A 20,678-nucleotide genomic window follows, 5' to 3' on the forward strand; every position below is an offset into this window, starting at 1 on the left:
CAACTATGCATGGCCCCATTACCAACCCTGGGGCGCCCCGCCCACATAGACCACACCCACACAAAATTGCCTTTTACTATAATTTCTTCATTTCTACACCGATTCACTTCAAATTGATACTGAACCTCTCTTATGACAATACGGTCAATCTCAACTATGCATGGCACAATTACCAACCCTGGGGCGCCCTGCCCACATATGTCACACCCACCCAAAATTGCCTTTTACTATAACTTCTTCATTTCTACACCAATTCACTTCTAATTGATGATGAACTTCTCTTATGACAATACGGTCAATCTCAGCTATGCATGGCCCCATTACCAACCCTGGGGCACACCTAGGTCAAACATTCGGCGTGGGGATACGCGTCGGCCTCTGCCGCGCCATTTCTAGTTTAAAATTAATATTATTCTTGATTTTTTACTGGAGCTTTTTTATCCAATATTAACATTTATCATTATAAAGCGTTTAATGACAAACTTTAAAACATGTCAAAATGTGTGAAAAGGCCCCTATAAAGATATCGTCAACCACGAATAACGAAAACAGAAAAGTTTTAAAATACCTTATTTTTTTTTACAATGATTAGTTTATATTGATAAAAATATCACGACTGGTATATTACATTATTTGAATGAAAGTTAATATTTTCGGTATATTCGGTAATAAAATTTCGCGATGTGAAATCGAAAGTAGGTGACATAACGATAAACACATTATAAATAACGTAAGTAGATTGGTCATTTTATATCTAAAATATATACATTTCACTACGCATGCACAATTTGCATTCCTGGGTTTACCACGTGACGATGATGATCAATATACTAGCGTTATTTATAGTTAACTGGTAGTTACCTGGTAGACATACCGAGTAAAAGGTATTACCAAATATACTGATGAAAACTTTATAAAAAAAGTTCAAGTGATGTAATTATACCAGTCGTTATATTTTAATCAATATAAACTAATAATTGTGAAAAAATACGGTATTTTACAACTTGTCTGTTATTCCTCGTCGTGCTTTACGGTCCCTTTAATATAATTACCAAATTATCGTTGCACAGTATATTTCTTTGAAAATAATCGGAATTGTTTTTCGTTCACTCTTTTATTTCTGTAATTGACTTGACTTGCCGGTTTCTTACATAAATAATGGGCATTCATACATTCAAACAATAATTGATTACAAACAAAGCTAATGGTTGTATTATTAGTAATATGACACTGGGTGATTTTTTTTATCATTTAACTTAATATGTGTGAAACAATTGAAAAAGTACTACACATCACACATGACGCTGGTTGTTCGTCAGTTATTAATATAAGATATGTTTACAATTTCATTTATTAAAGCCAAGTAAGGAAGTATACAACATTTTACAAAATTGACCATGAAACAATAATAAGTGTTGATGTAATGTACAATAAATAATTTCGATAAAAAAATACCGATGAAAACTTGTAAAATAATAATATACAAAAGGCAAATAATACATATACAAAGTACCAATTACAGTATACAAAAAAAGCATTAACATGGGTTCATATATTTTCAGTCAAGGTCTGAAATAGTGTTATTATGTACTTTCTTAATAAGAGACCCAAATTTTATCAAATATGTAGTATTTCTGTTCGTTATGTACGTGGCAGTAACATCTTGAAGTTCATGTATACATGATGTTCGTAAAAAAATTGTAATTGTGTAAATTGGCTACGTTTCCACTACAAACATTTTTGAAGTTTGACAAACAAAAAAGGTATTGAAAAATGTCACTTAGACCCTTTACGCACTAAAATTTCACATTTTTTGTTCTCGGAGTTAAAAGCGAAACAGTTTTAAGTGATTTTAAAACTAACTTAAATGATCAGTTTACAGTATTTATTTTATATATAATACTTTTCCTATTTTGAAAACAATAATATTGCAGGTAATGGCACTTATAACCTTTCCGCACTGAAAAAAATACTTTGGTTGCTTAGTCTTAAGAGAGAAGTTCTAAGCAACACTCAGTGACTTGAAAAAGTATTGAATATTCTCACTTTATTTCATATATTTGAAATTGAATTCTCTTAACATTTTCATAAAGGCTTTTTTGAAATATATTTGGATTTTTTTTACTTATAAACAGTTTGCTTTAAACATATATAATAAATATATTGCGATCTTGTAAGACTGTGCTTAATGCATCTGCGAAGTGACGTCCCAGATTATTATGTGCAGTCCGCACAGACTAATCATGGACGAGATTTTCCGCTTTAATGGACTTGTCGTGTAAAGGAGTTGTCTTTAAAACGAAAATCCAGTGTAGGCGGAATAGTCGTCCCTGTTTGGCAAATACGGATGGCACATACTAATCTGGGACAACTCTTTACGCCCATGCATTTAGCCCAGTTTACCCAGAACGCGGCCTAATAACATTATCAGTTATTTATTGCACTTCATCACTCTACGGAAATGCGATACCCTTTTTCTAGATCTTATTGTGCCTAGTCGTTACAAATGCTGTATAATAGTACATTCGCTGTACATGAACACACCAAAAAACAACATAATGCTGTGTTATTCTGAATGTATTCAATGTATATTGTGAACGGTACATTGAATCAAATTGTAATATATTAATTATGATTTTTTTATTTGAATTCCGCACAAGCTAATCAGGGATGACACTTTCCGCATATACCGGATTGAAAAGAGCCTTTATTTAAACAAAAATACAATACAAGCAGAAAGTGCCCTCCCTGAGAAACCCATGGGGACTGCACATGCTAGTCTGGGACGACGCATATGCATCAAACCACCTTTGTGCTCGTATGAAATACACAGAGAGCTTATCTGTGTTTACTACCACCATAAACACACTGTTGTTAAGCACTCATGTCGTGTGAATAAATTCGAGCGGAATGAACTTGGCGTTCTTGTTTGTTTTACTTGTTATGCATATTATTGTAAAAATATATCAGTCGATTGTATCGATTAAAACATTGTGAAAGCAAACGTTTGCCACGTTTCAGTGCTTGGTATTACACGGATAAGGCTGTTGCGATTCGCCCAGAATAACTATCATGTTGAATTGTTCATTTAGTATTGAATCATTTAAGTCTGCTTTAAGTTTTATTTTAGCTCGATTGCATCGAGAGAATCAACCTTATTGAGGCGTTTTAGAGTCCGTTTCTTGGGTAGAAACAGTACTTGATATATAAATGGGATAATCTAAAGAATGTTTCTTAAATGAGGGTCGAATGTGTGCTCTCCCGGTCGCTATATGGACATCATATCCACTACATCCCGGCGAATTGCGATAACAAGTTACAAACGCTTTACAATGTCACAATGTTACTGATTTTGGATTGGCTTTCAATAAACTTTAAACAGTTTTTGAACTCAGGATTGTAAATTTGCTAGTTTGAATATAATGTCAATCTGTGAAAAAGTCTATTTAAGATAAAGATACTACGTTATTTAATGAGTGCATAATAGAAAGAAATACAGATACATTTAATATATCTTTCACGGTATAATTAAAGCTCATTGTACAAAAAAGGTTATGTGTTGTTAACTATTGATCACTGACGTAAAGGAGTGATATATTCTCAATGAAATGTGCCTAGTACTGCAAATATTCATTATGTGTATAACAGTCCTTATTGTGAATTATTGCCATAAGTTTAAAGTGACAAACCCAGAAACAGTAGCATGCAAATATTAATTAATTACAACATGTAATCAATGAATGGTCGAGCATTTTAATAATCGGACAGAGGTATGCTAGTAAATGTTTACAAAATGCCAGACAAGCTGATGTTTAAATTCATCGAATGTACACCGTAATTTCTTGAAACATTGTTTTGGAAGACGGAACCTATCTTTTGAAAGACATTTACGAAACACATATTGTATTCGTAAATATAATTAATCAGATTGCAAGTTTCATATATAGTACCTTCCTCACGCATACTCTACTTTATAACACCTTTTTATTGTGCATTTATCAAACTATTTTTTGTTGTTGTATTAAGTGCCGTTTATATACTATATATTAAATCCTAATAGATATGTCTGTAGAGTAGTTCGTGATTTGAAGCCGATTAAAATACACTATAGCAACAGTAAACGTATCGACTTTCGAAGGAAATTGGTGATGCCGCCTGAACATAACCGATTCATTTCTGTACGAACCTTAATCATAACTGTATATCATTATATAGCAAGAACATATTGTTGTGTATTCCAATGATAATGACAGTTAAAATTCAGAGGAACTTACATTGAAATGAATGCTTTATAATAAGTGTTTGTGTATTGCATGTCTTTACAAATGTAGTTGTATTCTTTTAAGTTCAGTCCAAGTTTAAACATGTGAATATTTGAGCCGTGCTCTGCGAAAAGGGAGTTTAATGTATATGCGTAAAGTCTCGCCCCAAGATTAGCATGTGCGGTCCGCACAGGCTAATCAGGGGCGACACTTTCGCATTAACTTGATTCTTGCTAAGAAGAGACTTCCTTGAAACGAAAAATATCATAAAAGCGGAAAGTGTCGTCGCTGATACGCCAGAATAGACTGCACAGGCTAATGTTGGACACTTTATGCTCAAAGAGCGCGGCTTAAAATCGATTCTAGTTTTGACCAACCTCATATTGTTCGTATTATTGTATTCACCTGCGACTTGTTAGACATTTTATATGAATTTGAATATATAGTTTGCACAGATCTCGATTGCGTAACTGGCAAAAGTATTGTTTAAATGATGAATTATTCAAAACTAAAGTCATCATTAACTTAAATTATCAGTGTTCTGCGAAAATAACGTTAAAACAACTTTCATCGACGTAACGTCGACGACCGGGTTAGTGAAAAGCAATAGGCGAATTGACAGTTCTGCACTTATGCAGGAAATGCCCTGCTGGGCATAAACACGATATAAATTAAAAATGTCGCGACATTTACTCCTTAATCGGTCAATTTTAATAAATGATCATGTGGCCTTACAGGCCTTTCAAAAGTATATTGGAATTTAGTACTTTGCTTGGCAACACCAAAACGGTGTAAGTTGATTCGCAAGTAAGTACATACATAAAAGAAAAACAAATTGGAACAATAATTTAACAATGAAAAAACCTTTCAATATTAGGTTAATGTTAAATCCTGGTAAAACGTATTAGCCTTAGAGTCGGACTCAAAAGAACCTCAAAAGTTACTCATTAATGTATATTTCGATAAGAACGGCCACCGGAAAACTTTGCGAAACCGAAATTTCGCAAACTTAAGTACCCTTTTCCTTAAAGATTTGCTACTTTGAGACATAGTATGCGATAAAAGTCTTATCCTTGATTAATAATTGGTTATTTTCAGTCAAAACTGCGTTTTCTTCACTATGAAATTTATAAGCAAAGTTGGGATTCCCATGGGATTTTTGCATTTTCCCATGGCCTTTTCGATTTTCCCATGGGATTTTTTTCCAATAGGATTTTTTTTGCAATTGGATTTTTTTTCCCATAATTTGCAAATGGGAGAAAAATCCCATGGGTTTTGAACATTTTAAAAAACGTGTTTTATTTGCGTTTTTAAGTATTTTAATGTTATTTAAGGACTGTATATTGGTTGTATGCGAATTATATAAATAAATATTTAGTAATAAAAAAATCCCATTTTAAAATGGGAGAAAAAATCTCATGGGATTTGTTTCTTATTTTAAGAGATTTATTCATTAAACTTCCAGAAACATCATATTTTATGAAATGATCAACAACATACAATATTTTAATGCGTTTAGTCGTGTTTGAAAAAAAATCCCATGGGATTTTTTTCTCCCATGGCAATTTTTCCCCCATGGAAATTATTTTCCAATGGGATTTTTCAGTTTCGTAAGCCGAATAAGTTTCTAAATGCGAAAATCAACAATAAAAATAGTAAAAATAATTATAATATTATGAATATGAATAATAAATTGAATAATATAAATAACATGAATATTCGTAAAATAAGTAACGATTTCAGGTTTATGCTAGTAGATCTTATCATTTTGTTCGAGTCCAATTGGTGAGTATGCCAGCTATGAACAAGTATAAATGCATCGCAGACAGACAACTCTGTCATACTGTACACACCGCTGAGTAACAATCTTAATTACATTTCATTTTGCAACAGAAAATGAACTCCGTAGTATTATTGATCTTATATATGCCCTCATTAGGGCTATTGAAAGCGTGCAACACATTCACAATAAGTCCATGCAAAAACTTTGTGCAGACTCCATTCAAAGCTATATACACATTATAAAGGTCAGATGACACGCGTAATGCGAAAATGGGTCTTATGTCATATGCCAAAGTTGGTCCATCCTAGCTTGTCCAAACGCGCAGTCTGGTCAGGTTCTATGCTGACTGATATATAAAGTCAAGCCATGTTTCGTGGTCTCATATCCGAACTCGGAAGCTCTTGACACGACTGTGCGACACATTCACCGGAACGACGGCACTCGAACTTGGCGGATGCGTGTTATATGTTATATATAATAGCGCGATGTGTTTTCTTGCCTCAAATGAGTAAGCCCGATCAGCGTTTTATTGTGTTTTTTGTTTCTACTATTAACAAGAACTTCAACCGATACAAACATGAAACTTGTTTTAATATGATTATTTAAAGCTTGGAAATGGATATTAAGACTGCTATTTATAAAAAATGTCGGGTTTTTAACATCTGTTTTACACAAATAAATTGTGATTCCAAACCAGATTTTACGCACTGTACGGAATACCGTTAGGGTCATCATAGTTACACACAAAACTCCAGAGGGTGAGTATGCGAGAACGTGATAGTACGATGACGACAATGCGACAATACGATGGCGACAATGCGTTAGAACGATAGCGAGAACGAGATAGTACGATGACTAACATGCGACAGTGCAACAATACGATGGCGACAGTGCGATAGTACGATGGCGACAATGAGTTCCCTTTTTATATCAATTGTTGATTACTTGTCCCTATCTCTCAAAAATAAATAATGCATTGCAAATATATCAGTTCTGATGAAAGATGATGACGTTAATTTCGCAATTAGGTATTTTATTTGTGAGAAATGCATTTTAGTATATATTTGTTCGAAAGCGCCCAGTGCAAACGAATGTATGCCTGTTCGCTTGGTACGAAAGTAATATACTCACTTAAGTAAATCACGACGCATCACACTCTATTCCGTTTAAAGATGCAATACTTTTTTCCGGTGTTTTTGTACGGATTTAAATTCTGCCTTTTTGAATGTTTGATCCATCAGCGGACCATTAGAAATATTTATTAGTAATTGTGAGCTGGTGTTGATACATATTCGTTTAGAATGGCTCTCTTTGGTTAAAACAAAATATATCGATAACAAGAAAGCAGTTGGACTGTCCCGATTTGGTCTATAATTCCGTAGTCTTTAATATTTTACGAATCGCTAAAAGATGATTTGCACTGTTACATTTATTTAAGCTTTTCGTTACATGACCATTTTTACGTAGTTATTCCTAGAGTTCAAAACAACCTCTCTATTTCCGTCTTGTGAGTCGACTAGTTAGTCACACTGTGTGAAAACACATGTGTTGTTCAACGTATTTGACTGCTTTTAACAATTGCGGAAATATCATCACATTTTGCATGGTAAGTATGACGGTAAACTTTATGAGCAGCGTCCGTAATCAGTAAATAAATATGGGGAAAAAAGAAGAGAGTACGAATGCTGGATGCACTTCATGTATGCGCGTAGACGGTAATTAGACTAGTAATGTTCGGTTTAATGCAAATACTTAGCGTTTTTCCGGGTTAATATAATTTGAGGCCGTTAATGAAGCAAAAATAGAGATGGTTGCTTGTTTGTGTTGGTTTGCAAGCCCCGATTAAAATTGGTCTTTGCACATTCAGTAGAATGTTGATACGGACGATGACGGCGAATAGCAGCTCCCACATAATAATAAATTATAATTTTACTGTGCGACATTTAGCTTTAAAATAGTGGCTACTTTATCACATAAAACTGGAGTTTCCAAAATGTTATTATAAATGATTGTTTGATATGCACACATTTGAGTTGTAATTATAATAGTGTATTCAAATTAGGCATGATGGTACTGTGAACATTTGTGTTTAACTTGTATAAATAAACCATTCTGGGCCAAACCACGGCATGTACACAGTGATGCTATAAAAGATTGATGTTGTGTGGTTGTGTTGCTGCATATGTATTGTAGAATTTCCATGACTAAATGTTCCGGAACTGAAATTGCGATGCAATCATATTCTTTCAGAACTGTTATTGTTCCATTCGATTCGGATTTTCTCTATATATCGTTATAACGAATTTGTATCTCCATCACACGAGTTACTATTTCGTTCCCACGAAATGGATATCTCGCGACCACGAGTTACTAAGTATTTCCCACGAATTACTAAGTCGTTCCAGCAATGAAATTATGTCATCAACACGACTTTAATATGTCGTAGGAACGACATACATAACAACATCCATATGTATTGGATAATTGATAATTTGGGGACACATGTATTACTTACATACATCGCCATTACCAGCGCATTACATTTTGCTTCGTTAGGTTCCGGACCTTTTAATTCAATAACTGTTTGTGTCTACTTAAAAGTACTTTAGATTATTCCAAATATCAGAGAAGTTTATGTAACTTCTTCTAAGTCCACTTCAGAAAATATGAAAATCTGCTACGAAGTACCTTATCTAAAACCGAAGCTGTTGGTTTTAATTATTCAATGATTTTTGTTCTGTTTAACATTAATATATGTTGGTAACTTAATGTAAAGATATAGAAAGGTTGCATTTTATTTGAAATTAAAACTCAATGGCAACCAAAATGCTTGAGGTACGTCACTTCATTAACGAGTGTTGAAGGTGCCAGTCTTGAAGGACAAATCATTTACAGTCGCAGTCAAACTCCGTCATTGTATGAGTATTTTACTTGTAAATGATTTGTTATGCTTTCTTTCTAAGCTGTTGGGCATGCAACGGTCGTTTATGTGTTTTTATGAATTGCGGTTCTATTGAATACTAGCACCAAAAGTGTGTATCTCAGTGTTTGAATTAGCATTTGGGGCTAAAAATGACCATCACAAGCAAAAGTTCTAACATATCGCTCACAGTGAATTTTGTTATCCCGCAAATGAAATAAATAGACATTGAGTGAATAAAATAAATACACTTAAAACTTGTACCAAACGCGAACACATATTCAAAATATTTATTAAAGTATTAGTAATAGACAAAAATGTTACGTTGTACATAAGGTTAAAACAATCTCTCCGTCATCGTGAATTGAATCAAAGGCGTTTGACACATTGTGTCCGAACTCATCGTGTTTCGTGTCGATTTGATTGACTAGTTTCATTGATTGAGGACACATCATAATATTTTGCATAGATGGGTATGATAGTAAACTTTTGTAATAAGCGTCCAGAATAAGTGGATCAATATGGGCGAACGAGGACAGTCTGAATGCTGGATGCACTTCCTGTATTCGCGAGGAGGGAACATAGACCGGTAATGTTTGGTTTTAGATGAAAACTGGACGCATACCCTGTTTCGTATAATCGAAGCCTGTTGATAAAGTTGAAAGAGAGCTGGCAGATATGGTGTTGGTTTGCAAGCCCTGCGTTGAAACGGGTCCGCGAAACGACGGGTAGAATGCTGGTACAGATGGTGACTCTGAATAGCAGCTCCCGGATATATTTAGACATGCCAAGTTGTTTGTCGAGAAGGACGATTGCCTGGCAGATATTGAAACGTGATTGTCTGTTGACTTTGCATCTGAAAAAAGGTATATTGTTTAGACAAAGCGCATGTAGAAGACCACTGACCTTAGTATGTGCTGACAATACATCGTGACCAAACATACTACTCGATAAGAAATCATGTTATACGTTGCATTTACACAATGGCTGATATTGAATGCACTTGTATTTCAAATAATGAAAAACTAGTATAAGTATCAAGTGGTTATGTTTTTATTTTCTTTATGCATAAGTCACTCGATGCAATCAAGCTACAACAGCATATTTTTCTTTGTCGGTTCTTTGTATTAATCATTCATATTCTTGTGTGCCCAAATTGAGCACAGGTTTGTCATAGCGTTTAAGGTCAAGACATGGCATTACCTGTGCATTCCTCGTCCATCTCGGACAGTTTCCTCTTGAGCGGAGGTGTTGTGTTCTTTCTGTCGTCAAGCACAACTCGAAAGCTGGCCATCATGGCTTCCAGAGAACTTCTGTCAGATATATAAAAAACATGATATGTATGTCGCTGAAGACAGTTTGTACCGAAACGGGGTATTTTAGTAGTAACTACAGCTCATTGGTTTACCGTTTGATTTACCGATTAAGTTAAAAACCACTTAGTACATTAAAAAAATCGCAAGTCTATTTCTAGGTATGTTAAAATGAAATATGCGAACATTACTGGAGGCCAATCGATCGCCGTTTGGAATTGTGTGTATTATATCAGCCTCTTTCTGGGAAAACTGGGTTTGATGCATGTGCGCAAAATGTCGTCACAGATTGGCCTGTGCAGTCTACACTGGCTAATCAAGGACGGCACTTTCCGCCTAAACTGGATTTACGTTAAGACAACGAAACATTTCCTAAAAGCGGAATATTTATTCCCTGATTAGCCCGTGTACACCGCACAGATCTCTATGGGATTAAACTTTACCTACATTCATTAACCCTAGTTTTCCCATATCGAGGCTCACATTTTTAGGAATCCTAGTACAAGATGCATGGAATAATCAAGCGTCAACCGAGTACATATTGTCATTTTGTTATATTTTTACAATAAAGTAAACTGTAGTAGTGTGCTATACAAAAATATGTTCCATCGGCACTTCATAAAGCGTTTTTAAACTAAACAGTGTTCACGTGGTGAAAACTTTAACTACTAACAAAACGTGCAAGCAATTTGCAGACGACACCATTATGACATTTCAGATAAGATTTGGGATGCAAGAGCGCGATATTTAATAAGTAATAATTGACCCGTTTTGGACCACTACTCATGATAAATTGACAGCAGTAATCAGCGCTTACACCACGCGCGCTGGGAGTTCTCACGCGTTATCGCGAGATTAAGACGCGCGATGATTGGGCCCGGCGCTCCCGCCAGTGGTCAATGGGCTGCAGTGTTTTTCGCCTCGGGGACACGTGGGAATTTAAAACTTGAATAAACAGTGAAAAGTATGCACAAACGCTTCAAAATGCTTATTGACTACACTTAATATTATAAACACCTTTGATAGCATTAGAAAAGAAAATCGGTTCGCTTAGCTATGATTACCAGGACACTTCTTTAAGTATGTCCATGTTGTTTGAACATATATACATGCTGTATACGAATAAAGTCTAATCTTGTGATTTGGTACGTTGACCGACATGTGTTCTTGTTTCAGAAGCAATCATGACAACCTACTCTCAAATCATAAGCTGGTTCCAAACATTCAAATGCATATTTTTATAATCCCCAACTTGAAAGAAACATCCGCTTAAGAATATAATATAAAAGAACAGTTGAAGGACGAACAAACGTGGTGGATTTTCGTTGCGATTATTATTGAAATAAAACTAAAGTTAAATTATATATGATAATCATTAAACACAGTTATGGTAAGTTTCACTCGTAGTAACTTAAACAGCTTGGAGAAAAGTTATACGCCGCCATAATCGGTTTAAAAGTAGTATGCGCAATATATGACTTTTTATCAGCAATTCATTCAGATTGGTATCCACCATAAACGCTTGTTAAAGTACAAACAGGTTATCATAGCGTTTTGTCAATTAAAACTAGCCAATACATCTGCGGTTGATGAGCCACAAAAAAGGTCCTGATTATTAATGAACAAACATCCAGTATATATGTACTTTATATTGTGTGTATATGCTCTTTTATTACGTGCAATTATCATTGAATCTGATTTCTGCGTATTATTGTTTAAACCTGCGATGACTGAAAAATAATAATGTTTTAGAGTGAAGCTAAAAACCGGTCTATGGAAATAAAATAAGCATTACCTGCATGTTCCTGCTTTTCGAAAACCCTTTGCAAATGGATTCCGTGCGATCTTCATACGGGTAATCTGGAGAATATTAAAGATTAATTGATTAAACTACATGTATACTCATGCTCAAATGTATGTAATCCCATAAAACCATATAATAGACATGCATATTCAAGTGTGTTGTTTCAAACGGGAAAAAATCATTTTCCCATCGAAGGCCCGACCCTTGATTGCCTATAACACAGAATTTTGAGTTCAGCACTATTCAGGACACAGGAACAATAAAACACCACTACTGTATAGACATCAAAGCCGCGATATAGGTAGGAAAATAAATGAACGCGACACTGTGGTCGATAGATTGTTCAAGTATGAATGTTAGAAGCATGTGCTCGAAAAGCAAGCCACATGGAATCACTGATGACAATGAAAATGTAGTAAAATCGTCAGTCGATGTTTAATGAAGGCAATATTTATTTTACGTGCACCAAAGGATATAAAAACAGAATCATGACATAAATCGGGTAAAATACGCATTTACTGGTGTTATCAAACTCGGCAGGCTTTTGAACATTGAAGTGTTGTTATAATGACGCTTTTTCCTTTAAACATGATAACTTATCTGCTTGCACCTTGCTTTAACAAATCCGAGCCTGCTGAAACACTTTGTTCGCGACACAAACAGCTCATTCTGATTGTTCGCGCCGTAAACGCTTGCTGCTTTAGGAAAACGACAATTTTATAAACTTCTTTAGTGGTTTTAGCAAACGCTGGAACAATCGGTATTAGTACTTGAGATAATTATTTGAGACATCTAGTGGTAAAACACTTCAGACAGACGACAACAATGTCTTTTTGAAGATTTTCTTCAAGAAATCGTAGATATCGTTAATCGATTAAGGCATTGTCGCTAATTCTGGTAGCGCTCGATTAACGCAAACATCCGCCATTTTAATCGGAGTTGACGTTGATATAAACAATGCGTAATACAATTAAACAAGTATTAACTGGTTCAAGTGTCCAATATGAATGGGATACACTTAAAGGTATCTCTCTGTCAAGTCAATGTTTGTTTTCGATTCGATTACGTTTGTCACTATGAGCAGAGATGGGGCAAAGGTGTCATTTCAATGATTGACTTATCGCTGTACTTTTCTTGTCATCGTCAATTGGAACGCTATCTACCGGTAAATGCAATCATTTTCTCGCATTATATTTTGAAGACAAAACGACACATCGTTTTACATTTCAGCTTAGTCAACACTTACTACAATTAAGTTGCTCGTTGAAAGATCTCCATAAAACAATGGAGGGGAATTTTCGCAACGGTTTGGTATAATTGATTCAAGTTGACTTTTTATATGATATTATTACATGGACCTATCATCCAACTATATTTCAGACATTCCCATGTATAACTCACTGGCATTTTATAAGGGAATATCCCTCAATATTCCCTTTTAACGTTGCAAAAAGAAGAAAAACATGTGATTTATTACTCATTTTATTGCCCATAAATTTAATTCTCACAAACTTTTCAAAATACAGTTGTCGATTTTTGCAAGCACTGCGTAAATTTACTCACTAAAATCTTCATAATTTTACATCGAAATCGAAGAACTATGCAAAATCTGTCCCAAAAACTGCGTAAATTTACGAACTAATTTATAATAAAAAAAGTCATGCGGTAGTTCGAATTTCACAAAAACAATATTTTTTCGAAGTATCTGTCAACATAAGCCAAGCCTTGCGTAAATTTACGCACTTAAATGAACATCAAAATACCAGATAATTTTACAAACGATTCAAAGTACAAAAATTTCCAAAGCACTGCGTAAATGTACGAACTAATTTATGACAAAAGATAGCAAAATTATTGTTTGAAATTCAAATATACAACACTTTTGACTAAAATATATGATCTTTCTGCATAAGTCAAGCTCTTCGTAAATTTATGCACTTAAATCCAAATAAAAACCCTGGAAGTTTCTCAAGTGGCAGTGCGTAAATTTACGAACTAATTTATGGCAAAAGATAGCAATATTATTGTTTGAAATTCAAATATACAACACGTTTAACTAAAATATATGATCTTTCTGCTTAAGTCAAGCCCTTCGTAAATTTACGCACTTAAATCCAAATAAAAACCCTGGAAATTTCTCAAGTGGAAGTGCGTAAATTTACGAACTAATTTATGGCAAAAGATAGCAATATTATAGTACACTTTTAACTAAAATATATGATCTTTCTGCATAAGTCAAGCTCTTCGTAAATTTACGCACTGAAATCAAAATAAAAATCCTGGCAATTTCTCCACTAGCAGTGCGTATTTTTACGAACTAATTTATGGCAAAAGCAGTGCGTAACTTTACGAACTTATTTATTGTAAAGAGGTTAGTAATATTGCACTTTGAATTCAGAAATACAAGAGATTTATGACTAGCTTTCGACATAAGCCAAGCTCTGCATACATTTATGCACTTAAATCAATATAAAACCCTGGCAATTTTACAGACTATTTGAGTTGTAAACAAAAGTTGTCTCTAGCACTGCATACATTTACAAGCTAATTATTTGGTAAAAAGACCAGTTATTATCCCCACGCTTTTCGGAGAAAAAGTGGGGATAATGTAGTTATCTCCGCCGTCCGTCCTGGCCACTATCTCCTCCTACACTATTAGAACTGTTAAAATTACACACTATGAGCATATGTGCGATGGTGACAGCTACGGAATTTTGATCTGACCCCTGGGTCAAAAGTTATGGGGGTTGGGGTGGGGCCGGATCAGAGATTTTCCTGCGACTATCATTTCTAATACTCAAAACATTAAACCTTAATTTCCCCGAAGTGAATAGCTGGCTTTACTTATTTCCAATAATTTATAATTTACTAAATGACGATGACGATGATGATGATTGCAGTACCTTTCTACCGAAACCAATACTTAGCCCAGTTATTTTAAAAATAATTTCAAAATACCACGATACACGTCAATTGGCTAACAAAAACATTTGTAAGTTTTACCTCACTCAAAAACAGTATTTATTGAAGACAGTGCGTCAACAATGTCCGAGTTTCATCAACATAGCTTAAGTACCTTAAGTACCTTTCCGTTTGATTTATCGCAAGATCCTAGGGTCTGCACTCACAGTCTTTTAAAGTGTCTGCATTAAAAACAATAATAATTGTTGTTTGCAATAATCTTTTACAGCTCATAAAACCATGTAAATCCTCAATTCGTAGAGTTTTAGTATGATTTCATTTATATAAAAAACAAAGGCGGTTAACATATTTTATACACACATATATTAGCAGCTATACGCCATATAACATAGGACATAATGTATATTATAAATCAAAGCGCTGAAGGCACTGAAGTTGTTCGCTGTTGTCGTCCTTGATTAGCTTGTGCGTTAAGCCCCGTTTTCCATGAAAGCAGCCAATATGTACAGATTTCAATGATAAACACTAGACTGGCCAATGTCGTTTTACAAGCTGATATATACATTCACTGCTAGAACAGAATCATGTGTCGTCTGCTGCAGACAGGCAGGCAGCGGTAATCGTTCTTAGCAGAGTGAGTTGTGGTTCTTGCCGTACTTAAGGCTTCTAAGCACATGCTGATTTGCATTTATTACCCATTCTCCTGAAACGCGGACTAATAAAGTGCGATAAACCGCCTTTAAGTACTTGGCACATGAACAAATAGGAACATTCCACACCTAACTCCTAACCGAGAACCGCCGTCTTTAAGCGCGAAACTATGGTCCTTGACTCCACAGCAATTGTACACCCAACATCAGTTTTGTCCTGCATACGAACGTTGGTAAAAGGTAAAGCTTGTGGGCCCGATAGGATTATGCACGAACACTTGTTATTCGGTGCCGTTATTCTAGCGGAGCCATTGTCTCTCATGTATACACAGATGTTGCAAAGCGGGCATATTCCCGATAAAATGAAGGACGGAGAAATACTCACCTTACATAAGGGAGGTAACAAAAGAAAAGATGAACCAAATAATTACAGTGAAATAACATTAACATCAAGTTTATTAAATCTCTATGAAATGATACTTTTAGACCGCTGTAAGAATAATATACTGAATAAATTAAACAGACTGCAAGGGGGCTTCCAAGACCAGCTGGGCTGCATTATGACGAGTTTTTCGCTCCGCGAATGCTTACACTACGCTCGAGAAAACTCATCCTCAGTCTTTTTATGTTACCTGGACGCTTGACAAGCTTTCGACCGAGTTTGGCACGAGGGCCTGTTCCATAAATTGCTAGCCTTAAATAATGACCCATTAGCGCCATCGGTCGATAACAACACGCTGGCAGCTTTCAGAGATATGTACCGTAACACAAAAAGTCGGGTACGCTACCAGGAATTGCACTCATGTGAACTTCCGGTACTCCAGGGTACTCGACAGGGCGGTAAGAGCTCGCCGCTCTTGTACCTTGTGTTCATCGACGGACTTATAACGGAACTTATGAATAGTAAAAATGGTGTGTGCCTGTACGATCTAAATTTGTGTGCCCCGACAGTCGCCGACGATATGGTGCTTGTGTCTTTTTCAAAGCATGGTCTTGACAATTTGCTAAACATTTGTTACGAATATTCGAAGAAATGGAGATTCTTGTACAACCCTAGTTACTGCGCTGTTGTTGTTTTTAATGAACAGGGACATAAGCACCAACATTCATTCAAACTGGGTCCTTACCCGATTTCGATCGCAGAAAAATACACGCATCTTGGGATTATCTGCGACAGTGTGCTGGCAACAAAGGGATCTATCAAGGAAGCAAGTGTAAAACTAAGTGGGACATATTTCAACATATGTGGTACTGGTATTAGCAGCGAAAATGTTAGTGCAAAAACATTGATGACGATATATACGACAGCCGTCCTTCCGAAGGCAATGTACGGTTGTGAACTCTGGAATAACTGTGCAGCAAGTGATGTAGCTCGGTCAGATTCTGCACATAGATTCTGTATAAAACACGTGCAGGGTTTGCACAAAAGTGTCTCTACAGACTACTGTATGTGTGTATCAAATGCATCACCGATTGTAACATACATGGACTGCTCGAAGTTAAAATTCCTAGGCCAGATATGCACATTATCGCCAAAGTACCTGGTGAAAGATGTATTTCACAACAGGTTGCTTAGATATATGAATCTGGAAAATTAAAGTGTAGGTTTTATGGCAGACGTGTACAGGCCCCTTGGAAAATACGGTATCCTTCAATTTCTCAATGAACACATCGAAACTGGACTATTCCCAACAAGGTTTACATGGAAAATGATAATAGACAAAACAGTGATTTTGCAGGCGAAAATCGATGTGGCTCAGCGACTTTGTTGCAGTGACCAGTACAACCTTTTAGAAAATGTGATTAGACCAGGCAATTGTTCGCCACTGTGGGATATAGCCAGGGCAAATCCAAATCTTCTGACTGCCTGTCAAACAATTTTAAATAGCATAGGATTAGTGACGTCACGCCCATTTTCTCAAAACTGAAGCCTGTGCAACCTTATCGTTGATAATATAACTGTACATTTGACGTGTTTCTGTACCACTAATGACGCACAGCGAAAGCGGCTGTGGGAACGTGTTTTTAACCGTATCGGTATATTCTGATTTACGGCATTTATGTCAATGAGCACCTTTGGGCAAACTGTATAGATCTTTGCTGAAACTCAGCTCAGAAAATGAAAATGAGCGATTCTCAAACTTTTCTATCACGATGGCTGCTTTTCAGCCTTTAAAAGTTAAAGTGTATTAAATTACATATTTTCACTATCTTTACATTTCGCATGAAATGATTTTTGAAAGATGCGTATGTATCTTACAATTTTATCACTCTCGCCATTCGGCTACTCTCATGATCAGTTGAGGTAACCATACACTTATGTAAACTACTATTCACTAGATAATTTACTCTTCAATTTTGATTTCGTCAAGATAACCTCAGTGAATAGTCAGGGGTAAAAACCAATCGCTCATACATGTCACTGAATTTTATCAATATGTTGGCAAATGCTGTCGCACTGTTTATTTCTGATGTAACTTTATCGTGATATTGCCATTTTCCAAAATGTATATTCTTTGTGTAAGTATTGATTACTTCAATTATCAGAATGTTTATTCTTAAAATGTACCTATTTATTACTTCAATATATTTTATCTGGTTGCTATAAACAATGTATGTACAATATGCTGTGAAACTGTATTTTATTCTGATGGCTTGCTGTATATATCTTCTGCTCTCCTACCCTGGAGGAAATAAAAGTATATATACATTAATATATATATATATATATATATATATATATATATATATATATATATATTGTGTCCTAAGCAATCTAACAAAAAAAACGAAAATGCCTGCGATCACAGTATTAAATAAAACATCGGTCCTACATAACGCCTCAGAGATGCGAGAGCGCCACAATGAGTGAATTAGATCTAGTAGCATAGTGTATGCACTCACACTTCTAAGAGATTATATGAACACCATATATCCGTACCAATATCCATGTGAATACATACTAATAATAATTTATTTTTTAATCACCATTAGCTTGAAAATAAACGTAATTAGATACAAACAAAACCAATTTGGAGACTTTAACCTTTTATAATTACCTCCCCTGCAATTAAAAATATATAAGGGAACTCGCATTTTATGAAACATCAAAATCTCAATATATCTTTTTCCGTACTTTTTTTCTGGTGGAATTCATCTTAAAATAAGCTGTATATCGGCATGTAATTAATTAAATAAGAGTTATAAAGGGCATCCCAAAATATCTCGCGTTTTACATGAATAAATTACCTCCCTTAAGCCTATCGGAATATCAAAAATACGTATATAAACAAAACGCGTTCCTTGCATAAGTGAAAATAAAGCGCGTGCCCGTGCCACTCGTACTCCAAATACTTACTAAATATAGTACAACGTATCTACAATCATTGCGACTAACTCAAACCTCAGTATATAAGTAACCAGGATAAATATACATTTAGGTAATTAAGGTAAAAAGACATACATATAATAATATCCATGTTCCCTGTCTGCCGAACCCGATCCATGGACTATAGCCATAAGAGGTCCCGGGCGGGCCACGGATAACGGGTCTCACCGACGAGCGTCATGTGGCTGGTCCTGCTCGGACTGAACCTAACGGTATTATCACGACCCGTGCATAGCAATAATATGACAACCAACTATAGTTACCCCATCACAGGACATAGCCGACGGGCCACAGCGGCGAGCTCCATGGGGCCCCTTGGTCTGTGCCCTGTGAGTACGGCATGGACGGAAACGGACAGCCATACTGCATACTAAAACACAGTAAAACAACAACAACACTCTTTGATATAACGACGGAAGGGTACGCTTTCTCAAATATAACGGCCACTCAGCCTCGGTAACCACTATTGCTTAAAACAATATAGATGCATTTTGAACCCCCCTTGAAAACCATTAATCAATTGGGTTAACAGTATCCGGGTTCCGCGAGACCCCTTCCCCCGTGCTATCTTTTTTCCGCTGCATCCAGCACGCATCAACCGACGACGACGTAACAGGGGAGTGCACACAGACAACTCACTTCCACGAACTACCGGAAGCCACAATAAGTGCGCACGTAAGTAACTCATTTGAGATATCTACAGTGCAACCCCTAGAGGTGTATATAGCGAAACATTCTTATATGACCAAGTTTTTGCCATACGCATAATAATAAAATATGTTGGTCGGAGCGTGCCGGCTAGGATAGAGAAACTATGACTCTCCTGACGCGACCCACCCAAGATGACCAAAAAAAAGAGGTGAAGGTAATTATCTTACTTTGTTTCTCTTTGTATTTCAGCGAAGAGAACAGCTGATTTCATCTCATGTGTACACTAACCATTGTATCTTCCTCTTCTAATGTACCTATGTAGCCCGATTGCGCCCTCAGAGCGCCCAACAACGACACAGATCACGCTACTCTCCGGTCAAAACACAAAAAAACATAGGACTGCTGCCTTTGTCACCATATTATCAGAATCATTAACGTGCGCGCTCTGTCTAACACCAAACCATTATAACCTCACGATCACAATAGGAAATCAAAGCGCGGAAGGCACTGTATGTGTTCGCTATTGTAAAATGTCGTCCTTGATTAGCTTGTGCGCATTGCGCAGGCTAATCAGTATGCACAGGATAATCTAATTTGACATGCATTAAGCCCCCTTTTCCCTGAAAGCAGCCAATATGTACAGATTTCAATGATAAACACTAGACTGGCCAATCTCATCTTACAAGCTGTTAAACACTATTAGTCATGTAAACCCTCTGCAGTGTACCAGCGGTAATTTATAAACAGGCAAATGTGCTGGTTATCTTTCCTAGCAGACGCTCTATATAGCATTTGTCGTCTGCTGCATTTGGCAGTGGTTGTCTCCCATACCGTACCTAAGGCTTCTATGCACATACTGATTTGCAAAATATGGTCTGTAACATAAGTGTGAGCTAACGCTCACGCTAAAAACAAAGCTCGATTAGTGCTTCATCAAAGAAGGAATATATCCTGAAATTGTCTCCCCGTTTATGCCCAATGAAAA

General features: G+C 35.9%; 1 protein-coding gene across 2 annotated transcripts; it reads right to left on the bottom strand.

Moving 5' to 3' along the window:
* Positions 1-9,302: 9,302 nt before the first annotated feature.
* LOC127866979 (uncharacterized) lies at positions 9,303-12,514 on the bottom strand. Of its 2 annotated transcripts, XM_052407880.1 has the most exons (4): positions 12,351-12,514; positions 12,074-12,138; positions 10,169-10,278; positions 9,303-9,821 (listed from the first exon to the last, which is right to left on the bottom strand). In XM_052407880.1, the coding sequence occupies exons 2-4, from the start codon at positions 12,127-12,129 to the stop codon at positions 9,568-9,570; spliced, it is 420 nt and encodes a 139-aa protein (XP_052263840.1). In that variant the 5' UTR covers positions 12,130-12,138; positions 12,351-12,514; the 3' UTR covers positions 9,303-9,567. The 2 variants fall into 2 exon arrangements, with proteins under 2 accessions (XP_052263840.1, XP_052263839.1); XM_052407879.1 differs by having other exon boundaries at positions 12,074-12,514.
* Between the last annotated feature and the right edge of the window lie 8,164 nt (positions 12,515-20,678).

The sequence above is a fragment of the Dreissena polymorpha genome, chromosome 2, assembly GCF_020536995.1.
Source record: "Dreissena polymorpha isolate Duluth1 chromosome 2, UMN_Dpol_1.0, whole genome shotgun sequence".
Lineage (NCBI taxonomy): Eukaryota > Metazoa > Mollusca > Bivalvia > Myida > Dreissenidae > Dreissena > Dreissena polymorpha.

Excerpts from the sequence above, each read along its gene's own strand:
- LOC127866979 (XM_052407880.1), bottom strand. The coding sequence starts at position 12,129 with ATGAAGATCGCACGGAATCCATTTGCAAAGGGTTTTCGAAAAGCAGGA. Across the intron at positions 10,279-12,073 it reads CGAAAAGCAGGAACATGCAG|AAGTTCTCTGGAAGCCATGA; the intron begins GTAATGCTTATT and ends TATATCTGACAG. Across the intron at positions 9,822-10,168 it reads GATGGACGAGGAATGCACAG|ATGCAAAGTCAACAGACAAT; the intron begins GTAATGCCATGT and ends ACCTTTTTTCAG.